General features: G+C 53.8%; 1 protein-coding gene across 1 annotated transcript in view; it reads left to right on the forward strand.

Moving 5' to 3' along the window:
- The window catches only part of AHRR (aryl-hydrocarbon receptor repressor), a 73,520-nt gene that overhangs the window by 19,669 nt on the left and 31,313 nt on the right, over nucleotides 1-22,538 (forward strand). Inside the window, exon 4 of the mRNA XM_029215649.1 lies at nucleotides 13,276-13,367. Within this exon, the coding sequence (XP_029071482.1) occupies nucleotides 13,276-13,367 (92 nt within the window). The remainder of the gene's footprint in view (nucleotides 1-13,275; nucleotides 13,368-22,538) is intronic.

Below are 22,538 nucleotides of genomic sequence, written 5' to 3' on the forward strand. Positions count from 1 at the left end.
CCATCTCCCATTCTGGGGTCTCCATCTCCACACTGGGTCTCCATCTCGACGCTGGGTCTCCATCTCCACACTGGGTCTCCGTCTCCACGCTGGGTCTCCGTCTCCATGCTGGGTCTCCATCTCCACGCTGGGTCTCCATCTCCATGCTGGGGTCTCCATCTCCATGCTGGGGTCTCCATCTCCATACTAGGTCTCCATCTCCATACGGGGGTCTCCATCTCCATGCTGGGGTCTCCATGTCCATACGGGGGTCTCCATCTCCATGCTGGGGTCTCCATGTCCATGCTGGGTCTCCATCTCCATGCTGGGGTCTCCATCTCCATACTGGGGTCTCCCATCTCCATGCTGGGTCTCCATCTCCATACGGGGTCTCCATCTCCATGCTGGGTCTCCATCTCCATGCTGGGGTCTCCATCTCCATGCTGGGTCTCCATCTCCATGCTGCGGTCTCCATCTCCATGCTGGGTCTCCATCTCCACGCTGGGTCTCCATCTCCATGCTGGGGTGTCCATCCCTGTGCCTGGGGTTCCCCATGCCCTGGGCTTGCACAGTGACCTGTTGGACAGCTTAGGCCAGCTCTGGAGCTGCCCAGGTGGGGCTTCTGCTCACCTTCCTCCCCCAGAAGCATCCAGCTGCATGTGGGACATTAGTAGGGACTGGTCTCTTCCTCTCTGGTCACTTCCTCAGGTCCAGCTGTGCCCAGCCACACCAGGGTTGGTGGTCTTGGAAAGGCTTCAGTTTTGCTGTTTCCAGGAGTTCAGGCATCTGTCCAGGTGTCCACCTGAACCCATGGTTCTTCTTGACCAGGAGCAGAGTGCTTTTCCCACATTACGGCCGATCCCACCCCCTCCCCTGAGGCAGGGGGATGCCTGTCAGGTCTGCTGAGCCCTCGAGCTGCAGGTCACAGTGGGGTGAGCTCATGAACTTGGTTTCTCCATCACACCTTTCTCCCAAGGCTTCCCAAGTTTGTAATCCCCCTCAAGCTGTACACGTTAGGGGAAATTCTAAATATTTTCCTGAATTCATTTCCTCTGCATAGTTAGAAAAAAGTCAAGCTATAAAAATTGGATCTTAATCTGTGCTTCCTGACTCAGAAACGGATAAACTAATTTCATTAAAGCTTCCATAAAAAGTCACCTTCAGGAAGGACATGAACTGGAAAGTTCCAACCTCCCAGGGCAATAATGCCCTGAAAATTTGCTTGTAATGTTTGTGTTGGTGTTGACTTTCATGAATTTTTAAAAGGCAGTGGGCTTATTTAATTAATTTATTTGGTTTTTGCATAGACTGAGGGCTGGCGCTTCTAAGTTACAAACCGTCTGCTTGTGCCAAAGAGAGGGATTTTCCATTCTTGCAGATTTCACCGTTCGAAAGAGGGGAAATTGGGGGTCGATAAAAGAAAAGGGAGGGAGGGTGGGTGAGTGGAGAGCATGAAGGACACTGAGGGGGGCCAGAGATGGGTTCCTTCCAGGACATGTGGCCCAGGATGTGAGGTCCCAGCAGCGGTCTGCACCGCGGCGTCGGCCCAGCTGGGAGACTCGCCGGGTCTGGGGTTCAAGCGCCCAGAGTGGGGACCAGCGTGGAGATGACCAAGGGCCTGCGGTTCACCCAGGCCTGTCGCGTGGCCTGCAGGCAGGATTGTCGGGGGGATCAACAGAGGGAGGGGACAGTCTCAGCAGGCAAGAAGGGAAGGAAGAGCACGATTCCGGCTTCCCATGAAAATCTGGAGATTTCCACGCTGAAAGGCTGCCACCCCCCCTTCACTGTGCACCCTGGCCTGGATCTGGGTCTCTGTCCACTTGCACCCTCTGCGATGGGGTCGATCCTGGCCCCTGGCTCACCTGGGCTGGGCGGGTCTGCTTCACCCTCACCCAGTGCGGAGGTCCAGAAGCCCTCACGTCATGAGATGTGTCCGGGACCCCACACAGGATGCAGTGCTCCTTAGCAGGTCAGAGGTGAAATGCTCCTTGAGACTTAGCAATCCTGTAACCCAGGAGTGAAGTGTATGCAACTATTGAGCTAAATTGTACCGGTTTTCAGCTTTCACTGAAGAGGTATCCTCCCCTGATGAGCCCTGACATGGACAGAATGTCTGCATCCCCCACAAAAGCATATGTTGAGCCCTACCCCCAGTGTGGCCGTGTTGGAGATGGGGCCTCAGAGGAGGTCATTAGGGTAGGAAGTGGTCACGAGGTGGGGCCCTGATCCCAGAGGGTTAGCGTCCGCATAAGAGGAGGCACCAGAGGGCCCTCTCCTCTCCTGTCCCCTGCGGCCGAGGCCTCATGGGACAGAGTGAGGAGGTGGCCGTCTGTAAGCAGAAGAGCCCTCTCTGGAAGCTGAGCTTGGGCTCCTGGCCTCAGAGCTGTGAGGAAGTAAGGCTCTGCTGAGTGTGGGGTTTTGTCAAAGTGGCCGAGGCACCTGTGATGATGTGATGGGGAGGGAGGTTTGGGACCTGATTTTTCTCTCTTCACGTGGAGTGTTTGGTGGATTCCTTCCCGCCAGGGATTGGATTTGGGTCATCACTGCGTTTACTTTCCAGCCCTTCAGCTGCCAGAGCCCCCTTCCCTCTATCACTGACACTTTCTGGAAGACAGCCTCCCCGGGGCATTTCCAGCAAAGATACACTTGTCTTGGGTTGTGTCAGGGCCTTCAGGGGAGGGAGCTGGCCCTGCTGTGTGCACACCTGCCTCTTACCCTAGACCCCAGGCAGGCCCCTGCAGAGCCATCCTGCAGAAAGTTCACCCTGGATCGTTTTGTGCTGGTTTTATTTCCCCCTTCATCTCTTAATTACCTCTGAAAGGTGAGTCTGGCCCAGCGGAGGGGCAGGCTCTTGGTTCATTCACTCATTCGTTCACTTTCTCCTGGTACCACGTGCCCCCCACCCCCGCCCCAGGACATAGAAAACAACTTTGAACTTTCTCTCGCTGCCCCTGGATGGACTGGGGGTGGCCCCAGACTTTCCTGGTCCCTTCTGGGTCATTTAGTGCCTTTCAGTTAAAACAGTTAAATCTCTAAAAGTATTTCAAGTGTGAGCCTTCTCCCCGCCTGCACAGAGGCTGCAGCAGGCAGGGGTGGGGGGTACCTGGCGGTGAGGTCAGCTGCTCCTCCCTGAGGTCCTGCCTCACGGGGAGCCATGGTTTCTGGCCCTTCCAGGTTGGAGTAGCAGCAGGAAGAAGAGCTGAAGATTGGCAGAGCTCCTGCCTGACCGGCACTGCCCTGGCACACAAGGCTGGGTGGTCTTGGTGTTTTCCTGGCTTCTGAGGACCATGGACCTGGGGGTCTGTTTGCCTCGGTGGCCAACATGGGCGACCCATCCTCTCCAGCTGGTTCTTTGTGTTTCCTTCCTTAGCCTGGGTGTCAGATGGTCTGAAGTCTCTTCTCATGTCTCCAGGCACCCTCCTGGGAGGAGCTGAGACACCCTAGGCCAGTGCTTGGACATTGTGGCCCCACCTGCTCCCCAGGAAACGTACATCTTTGACCTGCTGGTGGGGACGTGGTACTTCTCACTTTCAGTCCAACCTCCTTTGGATTTCTTGAGTGTAGAGAGACCCCAGCCCCACTAGCCCATGGAGGCATGTGGCAGGCCCTCACAGGGCCATCATGAAGCCCCTCTCACTGGGCATCAGGCGAGGAGAGAGCCCCCACCCATCTCCTGGTGCAGGTGGGGGTGTGGGATGAACAGCACAGCCCTCCAACGAGGCCCTTGTCCCAGCTTCAAACATCTCTCACCTCTGACATCTTTGCAGCCTTGCCGAGGTCACCTGGGATCTCACTTTGGGACCCAGGTATAGTTGGCATATGTATAGTTGTGGGGCCTTGGCCCAAATTCAGACTTAAAAGTTTCACATTAAAAACCAGTTATAGGGCTTCCCTGGTGGCGCAGTGGTTGAGAGTCTGCCTGCCGATGCAGGGGACACGGGTTCGTGACCCGGTCTGGGAAGATCCCACGTGCTGTGGAGCGGCTGGGCCCGTGAGCCATGGCCGCCGAGCCTGCGCGTCCGGAGCCTGTGCTCCGCAATGGGAGAGGCCACAATAGTGAGAGGCCCGCGTACCAAAAAAAAAAAAAAAACAAAAAAAAACCCCCCCAAAAAACTAGTTATAATGCAAGTAAACAGAACAGCTGCCATGGTCCCCGCCTCCTAGAATTTAGAGTCGAGTGGAGAAGATCTGCCACCAGACATAGAGCCTCTTCCATTTCCAGCAGATTCAGCAGCAAGGCACCAATCAGCCGTCCTGCAGATAACATCCAAAATTTAAGATAAAATATCTGAAACCTTTAAAAATATATTGATCAGCCAGCAGGAAATTTAGGAATACTCAAAGAGATCAAAAACTAAGTGCAGCTGAGAACCCAATGAGAATGTATTAAAAAAAAATTTAAAGGAGGGCTTCCCTGGTGGCGCAGTGGTTGAGAGTCCGCCTGCCGATGCAGGGGACACGGGTTCGTGCCCCGGTCCGGGAAGATCCCACATGCCGCGGAGCGGCTGGGCCCGTGAGCCACGGCTGCTGAGCCTGCACGTCCCGAGCCTGTGCTCCGCAACGAGAGAGACCACAGCAGTGAGAGGCCCGCGTACCGCAAAAAAAAAAAAAAAAAAAATTTAAAGGATGCACTTCATGCAGAAGGAAAGGAAGGTTAGGGCTTTGAGAAGGAATGGATAAGAAGGTGGTGACTATATGTATCAATCAAAGCAAACACTGATGTATAAAATAGTAGTAATGGTGTATTGTAAGAACAAAAAAAGAGAGAAATCCCTAGCTGTGATAGCATATAAATCTGGAGCAGGAGATTTGAGTTAAAGATTTCAACAGTTCTTGTATTAATTAACTTTGGAGGTTGATTAACTAATTCATAATAAAATTTCCAGGATAACCATCAAGATGACAGAAAGGTATAATTTTCAGACTAATGGAGAGAGAAAAGTGGAATGAGAAAATATAAACAGTCAAAAGAAAAAAGAAGGGAGAAAAAAGAAACGTGAAGGAGTGGAACAAATAGCATAAAATTCCAAATGTGTCACTAGTTACAATAAATGTAAATGGACTAAACATGCCAACTAACAGATAAGGATTATTAAAGTGATTTACTATATCTGTTTACAAAAGGCACAGAAAGGGTGAAAGTAAAAGGATGGAAAAGGATATATTGGAAACTGAAATAAATCTGATGAAGTTATATTAATATCAAAAAATTGATTTGTGGATGAAAAACACTACTGGAGATCATGAGAGTATAATTTAATAATCATTTAGTAATGATAAAACATTTTATTTCATCAAGCAAATAAAATTATTTTAAATTTGTGTGCCTTTAATAACATAATCTCAAAAATATAAAACAGATATTGATAGAACTACAAGGAAAAATACATGAATTCATCATCAGAGAGAAAGATTTTAGATAGTTCTCTCAGTACTTAACAGAGCAAATAAATAAAAATCAGTAATGATTATAGAAGATTTGAACAATGCAAAAAAGGGTTAATCTCATGGACATTACATAACACTATACTCTGAAACTCAGAACTCAACATCTTTTCAAACCTAATGGAACTTGTAAATATATTGAAAACATTGGTCAATAAAGCAAGTCACAATAAATTTCAAAAGACAAAACCATGAAGAATGCATGGTGAGCCCATAAGGCAGTTAAGCTGGAAATCCATAAAAAAGAAAACTTGAAAACCCCGATATATTTGGAAATAAACATATTTATAAATAAAATAGATCAAAGAAGAAAGCATGATGGAACTGAGAAAATATTTATAAATCAAAATGCGTGGGATGCAGTTAATGTAATTCTTAGAAATAAATAACCTTGAGTGTTTATATGTAAAAGAAGGAGGGCTGAAATTAATGAGCTAAGCATTCAGTTTTGTAGTTTTGATAAAGAAGAGTAAAATAAGCAAAAGGAGAGTCAAAGAAAGGAAATAATAAAGGGGAAGATATTAGTGAAATAGAAAGGAAACATACAATAGAGTTCCTTTAAAATGAAAAAAACTGCAAAGATCTGGTGAGACTGATCCAGGGAAAATAGCAAACAGTATTAGGAATGTAAAAGGAACACAATTATAGATGCTGCAGATATGTAAAAGATGGGTTGAGGTTGTCATGAACAAATTTATTGGCATAAATTTGAAAACATAATAAATGCCTAGAAATATAGCTTACTAAAATTGACTCAAGAAGAAATAGAAAATCCGAATAGTCACATGACCATTTGAATCCGTGGTTAAAATCTTCCCACAGAGAAAATCTAGGCCCAGATAGAATTAAAGCAATTTCTATCAAATATTAAAGGAAAAATAAGTCCACTCTGTACTGAATCCTGTGGTGTAGAATTGGAACTGGAGGTATCGGTGTGAACTCACATTATGCACACACACGTGTGTGTGTGTGTGTGTGTGTGTGTGTGTGTGTGTGTTCTAGCTCTGTCTGCTGAAAGGGCCACACCAGTAGCAGAGAGCTACAACTTACATTCAGATCTCGGTTTCCAGACATGGTTCACCATTAAAAGGAGGCTTTCTGGCCTCCGTCTAGAGTTGGAGCAGAGAAAGGACTAGACGAGCTTAGAATGTCCGTGCTGGACAGAAGGCCGTGCTCAGAGCGTGAGGAGACCTGCCCTGGGACACAAGCCACCCTAAAGGGGCTCCCTGGCCAGGTCTGGGACAGTTTTCAGCGTTAAGATGAATAAGGATGGTGATGGATTATAATCCAGCGAATAAAATGGGATTCCATAAATCCACACTGATATAAATAAGTGAATGAATAAATAAATACTAAGAGAAAGTTCTTCCTAACAATACATCCATTCTAGATGGATGACTGTAGAGAGAAGAGGTGAATTATAAAATCCCCAGTTGGTAACCATTGCAGGAATAATTCAGGCCAGAAACGTCAATGGACGCTAAGATTACTGGGTGAGCAGGTGGGGAGCAGCCTGTGGGGACAAGTGTCTTGAGGGCGGGGAGGGGCTCCCCTGCGGCCCCCTCACAGCCCGGCCCGCTGGTCTCTCTCCTCTAGGCTTTGCTCAGAGTCACCCCCTCTGGAGGCCTCCTCCAGCCACACTGGGACCCTCAGTGCTCGCCTGTGTCCCCAGGCAGGGGCTGGAGACATGAATGACTGTGGGCAAGCGAGTGACCCGGCCATAGGAAAATCCACAAGCTGATACAGTATAATCCTGGCGTGGACTCTCTTGTTTTCTAAATACGGCTCTGCGTGAAATGAGCACGTTTATTCACACTCCTGAGGTTTCTTCTCGCCTAAGTGAACTTGGGGCTTTGACTGGCAGTTGGAATCCCTCCTCTCCCGCAGCCTAACCGTGGGGTTTGGAAGGACGGGCACCCCTGCCCGTACCACCTGCTGGTGCCCCCTCCCCAGCCCGCCTCCCTCCGTGGTTAGATACGAGCTCCTGTGGCGCCTGCTGTTTTATTCCCACGTGCTTGCCGTCACCTTCCCCGTGCTGGGTGGGCGGACAGCTGGACGGGAGGGCACAGAGCCTGGCGAGCAAGTCCGTTCTTGGCAGCCCAGGTGCAGAAAACAGCCTGTCCAGAAGGAGACTGAGAGTAAGCAGCGTCCTCTGGTGCAGCGCTTTCTTCCAGCCTGTGTGATGCACGTGCGTCTTCCAAAGGCGAAACAAGGAGTTTATCGTTGAGTTCTTGAAAAGCGAAGGGAGGACAGTTTGAATGTCTGAAAACTGAAGTGGTCCATTAATTTGAGGCCAGGATTGCAGCGGGGCGGGGAGCTCCACGCCCTCCATCTGGCCCCGTCCCGGACGCCAGGCCTGGTCACTGGTCTCCCCCGGCAGGTGCACTGCACTGCACGGGAGCCCCATGCGCGCCCACTCATCACGGAGAAGAGCGGGTGTCGGGAGAGGTGAGCTGGGGCTCTTCGGAGTTCCTGTCAACCCCTGGACTCACGTGGCCTCTGGGCCCAGAGAGTTGTCGCCAGGGTCACCCAGAGTGGGGCCTAGCGGTGGGGGCAGTGGTGAGTGGAGCCGGTTAGCAGCCCGGCCTGTGAAGGTGGCTGGTCCCCCACATCCTGGACCTCTGTCTCACGGGAGGGCGTGCTGGCCCCACAGGAGGTGGCAGGGGAGCCCGCCAGAAGGTCCTGCTCACCCAGCCCCCGCGCCTGCTCAGCCGCACGAAGGGGACGGCCGGCCGCCGGGGACTTGCCCCGCCGGCTACCTGGCTCAGCTGCTGTGACAAATACACAGACCTTTACCTCTCACAGTCCTGGAGGCCTGAGGTCCGAGGTCAGGTGCCCCATGGTCGGGCTCTGGTGAGAACCGCTTCTGGGTTGTCCCCACATGGCGGAAGGGGTGAGGGAGCTCCCTGGGGTCTCTTACGAGGACACTAATCCCATTCGTGGGGCTCCACCCTTGTGACCCAAAGGCCCCTCCGAACACCATCACCCTGGGGGGCCAGGAATCTGGGGACACAGGCATCCATCCACAGGCCTTGTGGAGGTTGGCGCTGAGTTGGCGGCAACAAGATGTGGACGCGGAACATCACGACATTTGCAGGGCACCCGCTGCCCCACCCCGCTCAGAGCTCCTCCGGTGTGTGTCCCTGCTGGATCCTCACGACAGCCCACGCCCGTCTTACGGCAGCGCTGAGGCTCCCAGGACCCCTGCTCTGAGCCCGAGCTCCTCTGCTAAGCAGGCCTTTGAGGGGGTCTGGGCTGGAAGTGGGCAGAAGTGGGAGGCATGCCTGCTCCTTGGGGTCCCAGGAGCTCCAAGCTCACTGTTTCCCTCCACCCTGCCCTCTGGGCACAGCTTTGGGGAGAGCCGGGCAGAGCCGTGGTCATGCCAGCTGCCGCCAGAGGGACACGCGGACAAGCGTGGATGTCAGCCCTGAACTCGAGGGCCTGGGGCCTAGCGCGCTGCTGGACCAGGGCTGGAGCGGAAACGACCCAGGTGCCAAGGCCATGTGTGCTGTGCAGAGCCTAGGGTGCTCCCTCGATGCTGAGATGATGCCAGGTTTTACCAGGCATGTGTTCATTCAAAGCAGGGGCTGGGCTGTGGACGTGGACCTATCCACTCCAGGAGCTGCAGCTGGTCAGAATCGGGGTTCAGCCCATCTTCCCGTGGTGTCCCCAGCTTCTCTCTCAATCACCCTGGGTGGCAGAAGTCCTGTACCCCAATCCCCGGACTGCCCTACACGTCCCAAATTCAGCGTGCCCCACGATCTGGGCTCACCTGTCCTGTCCCCTGAGGAGCTAGCTGGCAGCAAAGTGGCTTCTGGGCATCACGCACCATCTAGGCGCAGAGATGGGGCGTCTTCTGGTTTCTCCTCCACCGGGAGCACTTGGCACCCCTCAGGGGCCAGACCCAGGCACAGGACCCCTGAGAAGCTGCTGGTGGGGGCAGGGTGTCCATGGCCCAGGGCTCGGCCCAGGGTGGTAACTGCCCTGAGTCTCCTCTGTGGGAAAGACTCGGAAGGAAGCGGGATACCGGGTGGGGCCGGCGGGGTGCAGTCAGCCCCAGTCCGAGCCCCAAAGGGCAGTGGCCTTTCCATTCTCCCCCTCCCCCTATGGCGGCGTGTGCAGCATATTCACAGGGACGCCCACTGTCTCCATCACGATTCCTCACGTTCTCTCTGTTCCAAATGAGCCTTTTCAGGTATGCAAGAAATCAAGGAAGTGAGAGGAAGGCTGGTTCCGGTTGATTCTACAGCCAGTTGGTGGACAGCCTGGACCAGGCAGTGAGAACCTCAAGGGCGGCTGAGCTCGGGCCTGAGTGGGGGAGGGAGCCAGGGCTTCAGGCGGAGCACCGGGTCCAGGCTGGGCTGCGCGAGCCCCTGGGAGCCCGTTCATCTCCGGAAGGGGCGGCCCTGGCTGGGCCTCCTGTCTGCCTCGAGACCCTGAGCTCTGTCTACAGACCAGAGGCGGCCCGGGCTCTGCCCTGCGGGAGGACGGCTTCCGTGGGACCAGGGCTCTTGGCCGCTCTCACCTAACACTGCCCCTCAGGCTAGGCTGGGCAGGAGGAGGGCCAGCTGCCCGCAGGGTGGGGCTGAAGGGACGCGGGTGCCACCGGGGTCCCGTCTCGTGGCTTGGCCCCCTTTCTGGGGACAGCGGCTCACCAGGGGCACGAGGCCCTTCGACGTGACAGGCCTCTCCGCCCCTGGCTGGGCCGCAGGGGACGCCTCGAGCTCCGGGCCTCGGGGCACTGCTCCCCCACCCCGTCCCCAAACGTCCCTCTTCGCGGGGCCTAGGGGGCCACAGTGACTCCTTCTCTGCACGCGTTCACCAACTCCCCGTGGACCCTCGCCCCACACACCTGCTCCCTGCCGCCGTTTCTCCCCGGCCTGTTGCCAGGGGCGACCAGGAGCAGGCGGGGCGAGGCGTGGCGGCGGGCTAGCCCCTCGTCCCGAAGGAGACCAGGCGGAGAGGGCGCCGGCGATGGGGCGGGGGGGGGGGGTCCGCCGGCGGAGGCCCCTGCCCAGAGCCCTGCCTCCCCTCCAGGGCCCCGCTCAGACCCGCGGGTGAGACGTGTGGTGGCTGGGAGAGCAGAAGCGGCACCCTGGAGAGAGACGCTGGGCCGAATACCAGAGCCAGGTGACGGCGGAGCTGCCGCCCCGCCCCGGGGCTCTTCCTCCAGCTGCTCTCTCCCAGCGCCGCGGGCGCTCCCCCCTCCCGACTGCCCCCCACCCGGAAGGGGGCTGGCACCCGCCGCCTGCGGGCCTGGCCGTGGCCCCCACCCGCACTGGAGTTTGCTGCCCTGAGTCAGCTTCCGGGCGCTCCTGACCTGGGGGCCGGGGCTGTCGGCTGAGATGAGTTTTCGGGAAGGCGCCCCCCACCCTGGCTGGGCCTCCGGGACAGCCTCGGAATCACATTCGGTTTCTTCTAGTCTCACCACAGGCCTGGGGGTGGGGCGCGCTGGCGGCCCTGCTCGCACGCGAGGCCCTGGCCGGGGTCCAGGCGGCTGTCACCGCGGCGCTGACGCCCCATCGCGTGACAGGAGCCCGAGGAGGCCCCGCCGGGCGTGCCCCGCGGAATGTGGCTGCGGAGGAGGGAAGTGCGGGTGCCCGGCGGGGGCGCACGCGAGGCCGGGGAGCCGCGTGGGGGGGGCGGGGAGGGAGGTTAGGAGGGGACCCCCGCCGCGGCTGCCCCTGTGCGGGCCGCGGCCCCTGCACGTCTGTGGGCGACGGAGCGCATCTGTCTGCGCGCCGCCGAGTGGGGCTGGGTCCCGGCGGGGGTCGGCGAACCGCGTCCGCCGCGGTGACGTCACCGCCTGGGGCTCCCCAGCCTCCGGCCGTGGGCGGCAGCACAGCCGGCTCGGCGTCCGCAGGCCCGGCGAGCAGGGAAGCCCCGTCCCAGCGTCCCCTTCCCCTCAGCCCAGCGCGCGCGGGGGCGGGGAGCTGGCTGGAGCCGGGGCGGCCCCTGCAGCGGCGTGTGTGGCGGGCAGGCCTTGGCGGTCCGGGCTGTGGCGGTCCTCCTGGGCGCACCGAGGCGGGGTCCTGACCCCCAGCCCCGCCGCTGTGACCCCACGTCCGCCCAGGCCCGCTTGGGCTCTGCCCACCCAGCTGGGAGACGTGGCCTTGTGCTGGCAGGGGGCTGCGGGGAGGGGTGGGGTGGGAGTGGGTCCCGGGCCCCCGCCGGTCGGCGTTTTCCTCCTTGAGCTTTCGCAGCCCGAGAGCAGAGCACGGGGTCTGTGTGACCCTCTGTCAGAGGCTCGGAGCATTCTGACGCCAGAAGGTTCACGCGCGGACATGCGCCTCTCTCGGTGGGCTCCTCCTGGGTCTGAGTAATCCGAGCTCTATGAGTTTCACGCATTCACCTCTCAGCTACCTGAGCAGAGTGGAGCTCAAGATGGACTAAACGTTAGTTAACGCCTCTGGCTTCTCTGCTCAGAGCTGTCTCACTGCCTAGAGAACCAGCAGCCTCGAGGGGAGCTTGGCTGCTGGCGGGTTTTGGTTGGGAAGGGAGGCCTGGGCGTCTAAGGCACACACGGCGGCGTCTGCGTCTCTGCCCAGGCACCCAGGTGTGCCTGTCGTGTTTCCCAGAACACACCTGCTTTCCCTCGAGGAAATGGGTTCGTTTCTTGTTCTATCTAGTGCAGGAGAGGAAGGCGATGAAGCGAAGCTTCTGAGAGAGGGAGGGACGGAGAGGCCGGCGGAGACTGAAGGCCATGGCAGGGCCACCAAGGGCCACCGTCCAGGGGCCTCCCTGAGGGCCTCTGCATCGTGCACTTTGCCCCCGTGGATGCCCTGAGCCTGGCGTCAGGGGTGTAAATGAAGGGCCACCTTGGCCACTGCCTGTGTGTGTGTGTGTGAGGGGTCTCGGTCCACAGTGGTCCTAGTCCAACCTGGAGAGCACGTCGGGGGCCTGCTGTCCTGGGGCCTGGGACCCTGCATTTCTGACCAGCGCCTGGGGGAGCGGATGCGCCCTGGAGGGAAAGTTCGGCACAGCTTGCTGGTTTTGAAAGAGAAATGCTGGGGAGTCCCATGCTGTGGTTGTATTTTACTCCAAAACCAGACGAGACAGGGACCGCCTGCAGGGCCCTTGGTGGCATTGACATTTCCCCTGAATGAGGGAAACGGTGCGCACAGCCCCCCTGGCCTCCACAGAGGCACCAGCGCCAGGCCCGCTCGTGGCCGGGACCCGCTTTAACGCCTGTGCCCTCGGCAGCCCCCAGCGGCCCCATAATTCCCAGGTGCTGATGATGCTGAGCACGGAGTTGGGGGTCCCCCACCAAGCGCCAGGGGCTGGGATGTGGGTGACGTCTGTCTGAGCTGCACATCTGTCTGTCTGAGCTTTTCACCCCAAGTGGATGTGAGGCCAGAGGGGGCGTTGGGAGAAGCAGCGTGAGCCTGCAGGGGGCGCCCGCCTGCCGGGGGCGTTGTCTGCTCCGCTCTGGGTGAGGGGCGGGGCTCCAGGAGGGAGGGATGGGTGAGGGGCACGTGGGGGTCCCGGCCGGTGATTGGTTACCCAGACCAGTGGTGTCCAGTTTGGGGACCTGCCCACGCTTGGGTCTTGAGAGAGGAGTTTTGGGGACCCCCGGGGGGTCCCTGAGATGGGGAGGGGGGTTAAGGGGTTTGCAGGAGGGGAGGGGGAGTGCAGTTTCTGGGGAGCAGAGTGGGGCGGGGTCCTCAGATGCGGCCTAGCCGTGAAGTCCCGGTCCCCCGAATGTCACCCGGCTCCCACCCAGCTGCCCCGCCCGCCGCCCTGGGTGTCTTCTGGGCAGCGAGGAGACCACAGGTCAGCGTGCCTGTGGAGGGTGGGTGGAAGTTGGAGAAACGTCAGGGAACCATCACTAACTGTGCTCTCCTCCAACAGCCCTGCAGCAGCCGGCGGCCGGTGCCCCCTCACCAGAAGACAGGGATCCGCGTGGAGGGTCTGCCGTGCTGGAGGGAAGGCTGCTACTGGAGGTGAGCCCTCGCCCGTGTCACGTGCGGCCGTGTCCCCGTGGGCCTCGGTTGTGACCGCTTACAGCCACTGGGAAGTTAAGCCTCAGGAAGGGTTGCAGGGTGTGGCTCCAGGAACCCCTGGGGGCAGCACAGGCGGTGACCTGAGGCCCATGAGCTTCAAATCTGAAAACCGTTTTCTGTTCTGCATTTTCTGGTTTTACTTGTCAACGGGAGAACCTAACGAAAAATTGAGCGGGCTTTTTACCCCTCAAAGTGAGGACAGAAGACTGTGCACTGTGCGTCCCAGCTCTAGCGGGCGAGCCAGCTGCCCTGTTGTTGGTACTACACGCTGGGCGTCACGCCCGGGCTGGGCTTCTCACCTGAGACAGACCCGGCCGGCTGGTTCTGAACTGCTTTTCCTGACCCTGTTGCTCGTGGGTCAGTTTCTTAAACAAGAAAAGAGGAGGTGGAGCTTCCTGGGTTGGATCAAATCACAGAGCGAGGGTGCCGCCGCCTCCGCTAGAGAGACTCGGGCCCTGGTCTTGCCCCTCCTCCAGGGGGCTGGGGGGATGCAGGCCGTCCCTCCACAGGACAGTGTGGGTGCTGAGGGAGAGGAGCCCGTGGCAGGCTGCCCCTCAACTGGCCACCGAGGTGACCCTGGAGCCGTGCTTCGCTGGCCGTGCCCACGTGTCTCCCTGCCTGTCCACCTAGGACCCTAGAGCCCCACTGGGTGGGCAGCTCTGCCCCCAGGGGAAGCCAGCGGCATCCTCGATGCCCTCCGCACCCCGACATTCGGTGCATCTGTTAGGTTGACCCGATGAGGGGCAGACGTGGCTCAGGATGGGTGCCAATTACACTGGGAGAAGTTCCACCGGGCAGGAGCCCATCGGCTTCCTCCAGGCGCTGCTCTGTAGCCCAGGCTGCTCCGTCGGCCGAGCCCCTCCTGCACCTGTCACCCTGGGCTCAGCGCCCTCGCCAGCACGACTGGACTGATCACAGCGGTCAGCTCCCGTTCACGTCCCGGCCCCCGGGGCCAGCGCCTCTCACAGGGAACACATTGCGCTCCGACCACGGAGACACACGGCTGAGCACGGCAGCGGCCGCAGCACCCCACTTCCCCCGCGGCCCCGACAGCGCCTCCTGTCCAGCAGCGCCCGCCACGAGGAAGGGAGCCCACGAGACGCCCCTTCTGTCCCACCTCAGCCAAGCCTCTCGGAGGCGGGCAGCCTCTCTGCACGCTACTCCAGCTTTTTACTAGAAGCATCAAACGCCGACCAGGAAGGGAGGATGGACTGACAGGTGGCGGGACTGGTGGCCGGGCTCCGGCTGTGGTCAGCAGTGGCCAACCGGTTCCTCCAGTTCTGCCCATGTCTCCTCAGACACCCCTCGCCCTGGTGCCCCTCCTCACGCTGCACCTTCTCATCGTGCGGGCACTGCGTCCAGCCCTCTGCTCTCCCATGTGCCCGACCATGGCGCCCCCTCCGGCCCGGCCCCCCAAGCTCTCGGCCCCTGCTGAGGGGTGGATGTGCTTTGAGGATCTGTGAGCTTAGGGACCTTTTGCTTTCTAAAGAGATAAGAACAGGCGAGGACTGAAGCTCTTGCAGGCAACGGGGTTCACGTCTGAGTCTCCTGTGTGGGGAGCCCGGGGCCTCCCACCCCTGGAGCCCGTCGGGAGCAGAGTGTGGGCCTGAGAGCAGCGTGCTTTTGGAGATGTCGTGCTTTCGGTAGAGGAAGTGTTCCCATATTCATTATTCATCAGGTTTTTAGGAAGCAAATCTTAAATATTGTTCTTTTTCCTTTGCAACTGTTTTTTTTTCTGTCAGTGCTAGCAATCATGGAGCTGAAAAATGTCCTGCCAGTTTGAATTCTATTCTTGGCAAAAGATAACTGGCATTGCTCTTTTTCGTATTCATGTTCAAAATTAAAATGACATCTTAGCCATAAAATCTTTTTTAAACTTTTGTTCTGAGCTATAAATACAGAAGCCAGTGCACACAGCCCGGTCTCCCAGTTAGTGCCCAGGGCACTGTCGTCAACTCTGTGCCCAGGGCCACACTCTTCCTGCTTCTCCAGTGGGTGCAGAGCTGCGGCACCGCAAGGCTGTCCTGCCTTCGGGGTGGGGGGGCGTGGGGCGGGCCGGGGGCACCTCGGGCCTTTCTGCTCGTGGGTGTGCCTCGAAGCCTGGACTACTAAGTCTCCCCTGGGGCCGCCCTGCGTCCTGGCTGAGGCTGAAGCCCAAGATGTGATGCCCAGGCCTGACTCCCAGGTCCCCACAAGCTCCTGGGGGGCTAGGGCCAGGGGAGGTGGTGCGTCCTGTGTCTGGCCTGGGGATGTCTGGGGAGCTACCCGCTGGGTGGACTTTCTCAAGAAGAGGTCCTGAGGCTGAGGGGTCTGGGTCTGCTGCCCATCTGCTCTGGGCACCACAGCCTGCCCTGGTGCACACCCTGCCCACTGGGCTTGCTGGCCAGGCCAGAAGGGTGCCCGCCTGCTCCATTTTGGAGAATGAGGTCCAGCAGTTCCTGAAGTGGCCGCCTTCATATACAACATTCTCTGTAGCCACAGGATGTTTCTGGAAGCTCCCTTTGATTGGAATCAGGGTTGGTTATATGACGAGGGCCCTTCACAGCACTGCCAGAGCAATGATTCTCAAACTTCGGGATTAGAGACTAATTTTCAAGTTAAAAATATTCCCAAACAGAGCAAAATAAGCAAACCAAGCAATAATAACAAGAAAATCCTAGGTTTTATTTCCAATCTTCAGTCTCTTGAAGATAAACTGTCATCAATTCCTATAAGATTTAGAGCTGACACAGACATTAAGAGTGACTGTGGTCTAACATCTGTGATTTTAACATGAAACAACCGAGAATTAGAGCCGTTAGGGGCTTGTCCAGGGTCCCCGTTGGGGTGGGACTGGACGCCCAGTCTCTTGGTCCATGTTTGGAGGCTCCCCCGGGGAAGCCAAGACCCAGCAGAGCTGCCGCCAGTAAGCACCTTGGTACAGGCACTGGGAGGGGTGGAGGAGGCGTGGGAGTGGGGGATGAGGGCAGACGTGGTTCTGGAAGCACCGACCTTGGGTGTGTGGTCAGTGCCACGCCCAGGGCTCATCCTCCGTCCAAGCTGGGCTGCAGGGCCATCTAGTTCAGTGGGGACGGGACAACGTGCCCGCAGGAGCCATGAGTTCAGGCCTGTCCGGCCGGAAGACACTCTGATCACTTGACCCTGGCTGGAGTTTGGGTGCCCTGTGCTGCCCGGGACATTTCCTGATTGAGTTCTTTTGGGGAGTATAGGGTGAGCAGCACAGCAATTCCTCCACCCCCAGGTTTCCCTCCTGCTGTCCATCTGCGGTCACGTCCTCCACCTGAGTGTCCGTCACCCACGTTGTGGGAGTCTCAGAGCGCTTGCCCACCCAACTGCTGAGGCCATCGGGGTTGTTTCCAGGGTGTGCTGGCTATGAGTAAAGCTGTGATAAACATTCACACACAGGTTTTTCTCTGAACATAGGTTTTCCTTTTGTTTGGATGATACCTACATATGTGTGTGCCTAACTTTGTAAGACATGGCCACTCTGCTTTCCAAGGTAGCTGTGCTGACGCGTCCCCGCCAGCAGGGAATGGGAGTTCCAGCTGCTGCAAGTCCCTGGTTTGCACAGTATTACCAAGCAGTTTTAATAGCTGGACTCTCACTATGGTTTTAGTTTGCATTTCCCTCATGACTAATGATTCTGAGCATCTTTTCATGTGTCTATTTGCCATCCATAGATCCTCCTTGTAAACTGTCTGTTCAGGTCTTTGTCCACTAAAAAAAAAAGAAAAAGAAATCAGGTCGTTTGCTTTCTTGCTGTTGAGTTTAGAGCTCATATAAATGTTCTGGACAAGCGTCCTAACTGTATGTACGTTCTGTTGTATGTAGGTTCTGTTGTATGTAGGTTCTGTAGTGATTGCTCCCAACCTGGCTTGTCTTTTCCTTCTCTTGACAAGGCCTTGCAGAGGGTGAAAGTATTTAACTTTGACAAAGTCCAATCTATCCATCTTTTTAATAAGTCATGATTTTGATGTCACATGCAACAACTCTTTACCTACCCTAAGGTTACAAAGATTTTTCTTTTATGTTTGAGTCCAGTGTTTTATACTCTTACATTCAGTTTTAAGTTTTACACTGAAGTCTGTGATCCATTTTTAGTTAACTTGGTGTAAGGTGGGAGGCATAGGTCAAGATTTATTTTTTTTTGGCATATGAATTCCAGTTCTTTCAGAACCATTTATTTGAAAATTGATCCTTTTTCCTCTGAATTGCCTTTACACCTTCGTAAAAAATCAGTTGGCCACATTTTTGTGTCTGTTTCTGGACTCTCTGTCCTGGTGCATAGATTGTTTGTCTGACCTTTCACAAATAAGTCGCTCACTGTCTTAATTAATATAGCTTTATGGGCTTCCCTGGTGGCGCAGTGGTTGAGAGTCCGCCTGCCGATGCAGGGGACACGGGTTCGTGCCCCGGTCCGGGAAGATCCCACATGCTGCGGAGCGGCTGGGCCCGTGAGCCATGGCCGCTGGGCCTGCGCGTCTGGAGCCTGTGCTCCGCAATGGGAGAGGCCACAACAGTGAGAGGCCCGCATACCGCAAAAAAAATAATAATAAATTAAATTAAATTAAATTAAAGAAAAAAAAAAATATATAGCTTTATAATAAGTCCTGAAATCAGACAGTGTGAATTGGCCCCTGTTTTTTGTTGTCCTTTTTCAGAATTGTTTTGGCTATTCTGGTTTCTCTGTCTTTCCACATAAATTTTATTTCATTTTTTTGAGAGTTCAAGTATTATTTCTTTTATTTTTTATTTTTTTAATTAATTTTTATTGGAGTATAGTTGTGTTAGTTTCTGCTGTACAGCAAAGTGAATCAGTCATACGTATACATATATCCACTCTTTTAAAGATTTCCTTCCCATTTAGGTCACCACAGATCATTGAGTAGAGTTCCCTGTGCTATACAGTAGGTTCTCATTAGTTATCTATTCTATACATAGTAGTGTATGTATGTCAATCCTAATCTCCCAATTCTCCACATAAATTTTATTTGTTTTATTTTATTATTTTATTTTTTAATTAATTATTTTTGGCTGCATTGGGTCTTTGTTGCTGCACGCAGGCTTTCTCTAGTTGTGGCGAGCAGGGGCTATTCTTTGTTGTGGTGCGCGGGCTTCTCATTGCGATGGCTTCCCTTGTTGCGGAGCGCAGGCTCTAGGCGCACGGGCTTCAGTAGTTGTGGCATGCAGGCTCAGTGGTTGTGGCTCACGGGCTCTAGAGCATAGGCTCAGGAGTTGTGGCGCACGGGCTTAGTTGTTTATTTTTTAAAATATTTATTTAATTTAATTTTTTGGCTGCTCTGGGTCTTAGTTGCGGCACTCGGGATCTTCGTTGCCACGTGCGGGATCTTCATTGTGGCATGCGAACTCTTACTTAGTTGCAGCATGTGGGATCTAGTTCCCTGACCAGGGATCAAACCTGGGCCCCCTGCGTTGGGAGCACGGAGTCTTAGTCACTAGACCACCAGGGAAGCCCCTCCACATAAAGTTTAGAATTAGCTTGTTGACAGCTATAGAAATTCTGGCTGGAGTTTTGACTGGGATTGTGTTAGAGCAGCAGATCAGTTTGGGGAGAATTGACAGCCTGACAGCACTACTCTCCCAATTCATGAACAGTGTCTCCCATTAATTTAGGTCTTTTATTACCTTCATCAGCGTTTCACAGCTTTCAGCCTAAAGAGCCTGTGTATATTGTTAGATTTATACCTTAGTATTTTCCATTAATATTTGTATCGCTATTGTACGTGGAGCTGTTGTTTAATTTCTCTTTTCGTTACTAGTATACAGAAATACAAGTTATTTTTCTAGGTTGACTTTTTGTCTGTGACCCTTCTGAATTCATCAGTAATTCTTGGAGCTTTTTTGTAGATCCCGTGGGAATTTTTACGTAGATCATCATGTTTTCCGAGAATAGAGACAGCTTTTATCTACTTTTCAAGCTCCATGCTTTATTTTTCCTGCCTTATTGCACTCCTAGGCCTTCCAGTGCAACAGAGTAGATGAGGTGAGAGCGAACACCTCTGCGTTTCCCTAACCTTAGGGAGAAAACTTCAGTCTTTTGCTTGTTTTGCTTTTTATAGATGCCTTATATCAGATTAAGAAACTTCCCTCTATTCCTTGTTTTCTGAGAGTTCTTATGAATGGATTCGTTTGTCAGATGCTTTTTCTGTGTCTATTGAGATGATCATGATTTTTCTTCCTGAGTCTGTTAATATTGTGAATTACATTAATCGATTTTCAAATGCTGACCAACCTTGCATGCCCAGGATAGATCTTATTTATATATTGCTGGATTAAATTCGGTAATATTTGTGGGGATTTTTGTGTTTATGTTCATGAGAAACACTTTTGTTTTTTTCTTGTCTGGTTGTGGTGTTATGCTAGTGGAGGCCTCATAAAACCATCTGAGCGTGTTCCCCTCTCTTCTCTTTTCTGAAGGAGATTGTGTAGAACTGGTATTATTTCCTCCTGAAATGCTTATTAGAATTCACCAGAGAAAACAACTGGTCTGGGAGTTTTCTTTAGAAGTTTAATAATTCAAATCACAGTTTTAATCATGGAGATTAAACTATGAATTCAGTTTTGTTAATTGATAAAGGACTATTCAGGTTATCTATTCTAGTGTGAACTTTAGTAGTTTGTATCTTTCAAAGAGTTGGTCTATTTCATCTATGTTATTGATTTTATGGGTACAAAATTGTCCATGGTTTTCCCAAGTTGCCCTTTTTTTTGCTTTTTTTTAACCTCTTTCTTCTTTTATTATTTCGGTGTGATTTCAGACTTACGAAACAGTTGACAGAGCGGTACAAAGAATTTTTCAGATTCCCAGACGTTTCCGTGTTAGCACTTGCCCTCTCTCCACACTCATTTTCTCTTCTGACCCAATTTAGGGTGTGTGGCAGGCGTGATGCCCTTTACTCCTAGAGGCCTCGGTGCATTTGCTAAACCAGGATGCCCCCCACGGCCTGGGCACAGATGCCGGACCAAGGGCTCTGAGGCCGTGTTGTGACTGTGTCCATAGCCGACTCAGCTCCCACACGGTCCCAGTGCCCCGTTTGTGCCAACAGGAAACCTGTCACATGTTTAGCTGTCCTGCCTCTCTCACCTCCTTTAATCTAGAACGTTCCTTGGCCTGCCCTGGGGTTCTGGGACACTGACTTCCCAAGGAGCACTGGCCTGTCGTCTTGCAGAGAACCCCTCAGTTTGGGTGTGACTGGTCTTCCGAGAGTGTGACGTTCCGGGGGTCCTTTCCTATCTTTGCTGATTTCACTTACTATCCTTTTGTGAGAATGTGAAACACAAACTTGATTCCAAAAGTCATAAGGAGAAGGAAAAGTCAGAGGAGGGCCCCCGCCGTCCCCCCCCCCCCCCCCCCCCACCTCAGGGTGGTGAGCTCTTTCCTCTATCTCTCCAGCTCACATGTACCCAGCAGGGGCCGCTAGCTCGCAGGCAGCCCCTCAGGGCCCCGCCGGGCTCACCACCAGCCGGTCTACTCATCCTACCAGCCCACTCCCACACAGGGCTGTCGGGTAGGCTGGGAGGCTGCCCCCTCCCCCTACAAGGACCCTGGGGCACCTGGGCCCAGTCTCCTCCCATTGCCCCCTCGCCTCCGCAGAATGTGGCTTCCCAGGCCCCGCAGCGCCTCCCAGCCGTCTCCCAGCCTCCGCAGTCCAGCACCGTGGGCTCCATGTTGCCTTCTTAATGTCTGTGGGTTCTGTGACTATGTCTCCTTTCTCATTTCGTTGGTAATTTGCATCTTCTCTTATTTTTTCTTAATCAGTTGGGCTAGAGGTGTATTCATTTTATTGACTTTTTTCAAAGACACAGCTGTTGGTTTCATTGGTTGTTGCTGTGGACCAAATATTTGTATCCCCCGCAAATTAATATAATTCAAATTCATACTAGATTGGAGACCTAACCCCCAGTGCAATGGTGTTTGGTGGTGGAGTCTTTGGGAGGAGATTTGGTCATGAGGGTGGAGCCCTCATGAACGGGATCTGTATTCTTATAAAAGAGACCCCAGAGAGTCCCCCGCCCCTTCTACCACGTGGGAGACGGCTATCTGTGAGCCAGGAAGGGGCCCCCACCGGATTGCTGTCCTTGGGTGAGGTGTTCTATAAACACCAGTCACATCAAGTTGGTTGACAATGTTGATGGCTTTTATATCCTTGTTGAGTTTCTGTCTAGTCTTAACCTGAAAGACATCTTCTAGTATAATTGTGGAATCTTGTATTTCTCCTTTAAGTTCTGCCAGTTTTTGCTCTATGTGTTTTGGAGTTCTGTCGTATATCGCAAACGCACTTAGGATTACGATGTTTTCTTCATGAATTGACCTTTCTGTCATTATCATTATATAAGATGCCTCTTTATTCCCGGTAATTGTCCTTGCTCTGAAGTGGGCTTTGTCTAATGCTAACGTTGCCACCCCAGCTTCCTTTTGGTTAATGTTTCCTCGGCATGTCTTGCTTCATCTTCTTACTTTTAGTCCATTTGTATTATTATATTTAATGTATATCTTTCCTTTGTTGGCAGTACATATTTGGACCTTTTTTGTTTTTCTAAGTCCAGTCTGACAGTATCTTTTTTTTTTAATTGGTGTGTGAGGCCGTTTATATTAGGGTAATCATTGATATTATTGGATTTCAGTCTACCATTTCATAATTTTTCTATTTTTTGTTTCCATCTTTTCTGCCTTCTTTTTGATTTTAGAAATATTTATTAGTATTCCTTTTCAGTTTCTCTGTTGACTTTTGTTTTGTTTTTGTTTTTGCGGTACGTGGGCCTCTCACTGTTGTGGCCTCTCCTGCCGCGGAGCACAGGCTCCGGACGCACAGGCTCAGCGGCCATGGCTCACGGGCGCAGCCGCTCCGCGGCGTGTGGGATCTTCCCGGACCGGGGCACGAACCCGTGTCCCCTGCATCGGCAGGCGGACTCTCAACCACTGCGCCACCAGGGAAGCCCCTCTGTTGACTTTTGGTGCTTAATTTTGATGTGCTTGGGAGTGGGTTTATTAGATTGTCCTGTTTAGCGTTCGCTGAGCTTTCTGAATCTATAAATTTATGTCTTTCACCAAATTTGGAAAGTTTTCAGCCATACTCTTCAAATATTTTT

Source organism: Monodon monoceros, unplaced genomic scaffold (assembly GCF_005190385.1).
Source record: "Monodon monoceros isolate NGI ecotype Baffin Bay Population unplaced genomic scaffold, NGI_Narwhal_1 Super_Scaffold_12, whole genome shotgun sequence".
NCBI classification, from domain to species: Eukaryota; Metazoa; Chordata; class Mammalia; order Artiodactyla; family Monodontidae; genus Monodon; species Monodon monoceros.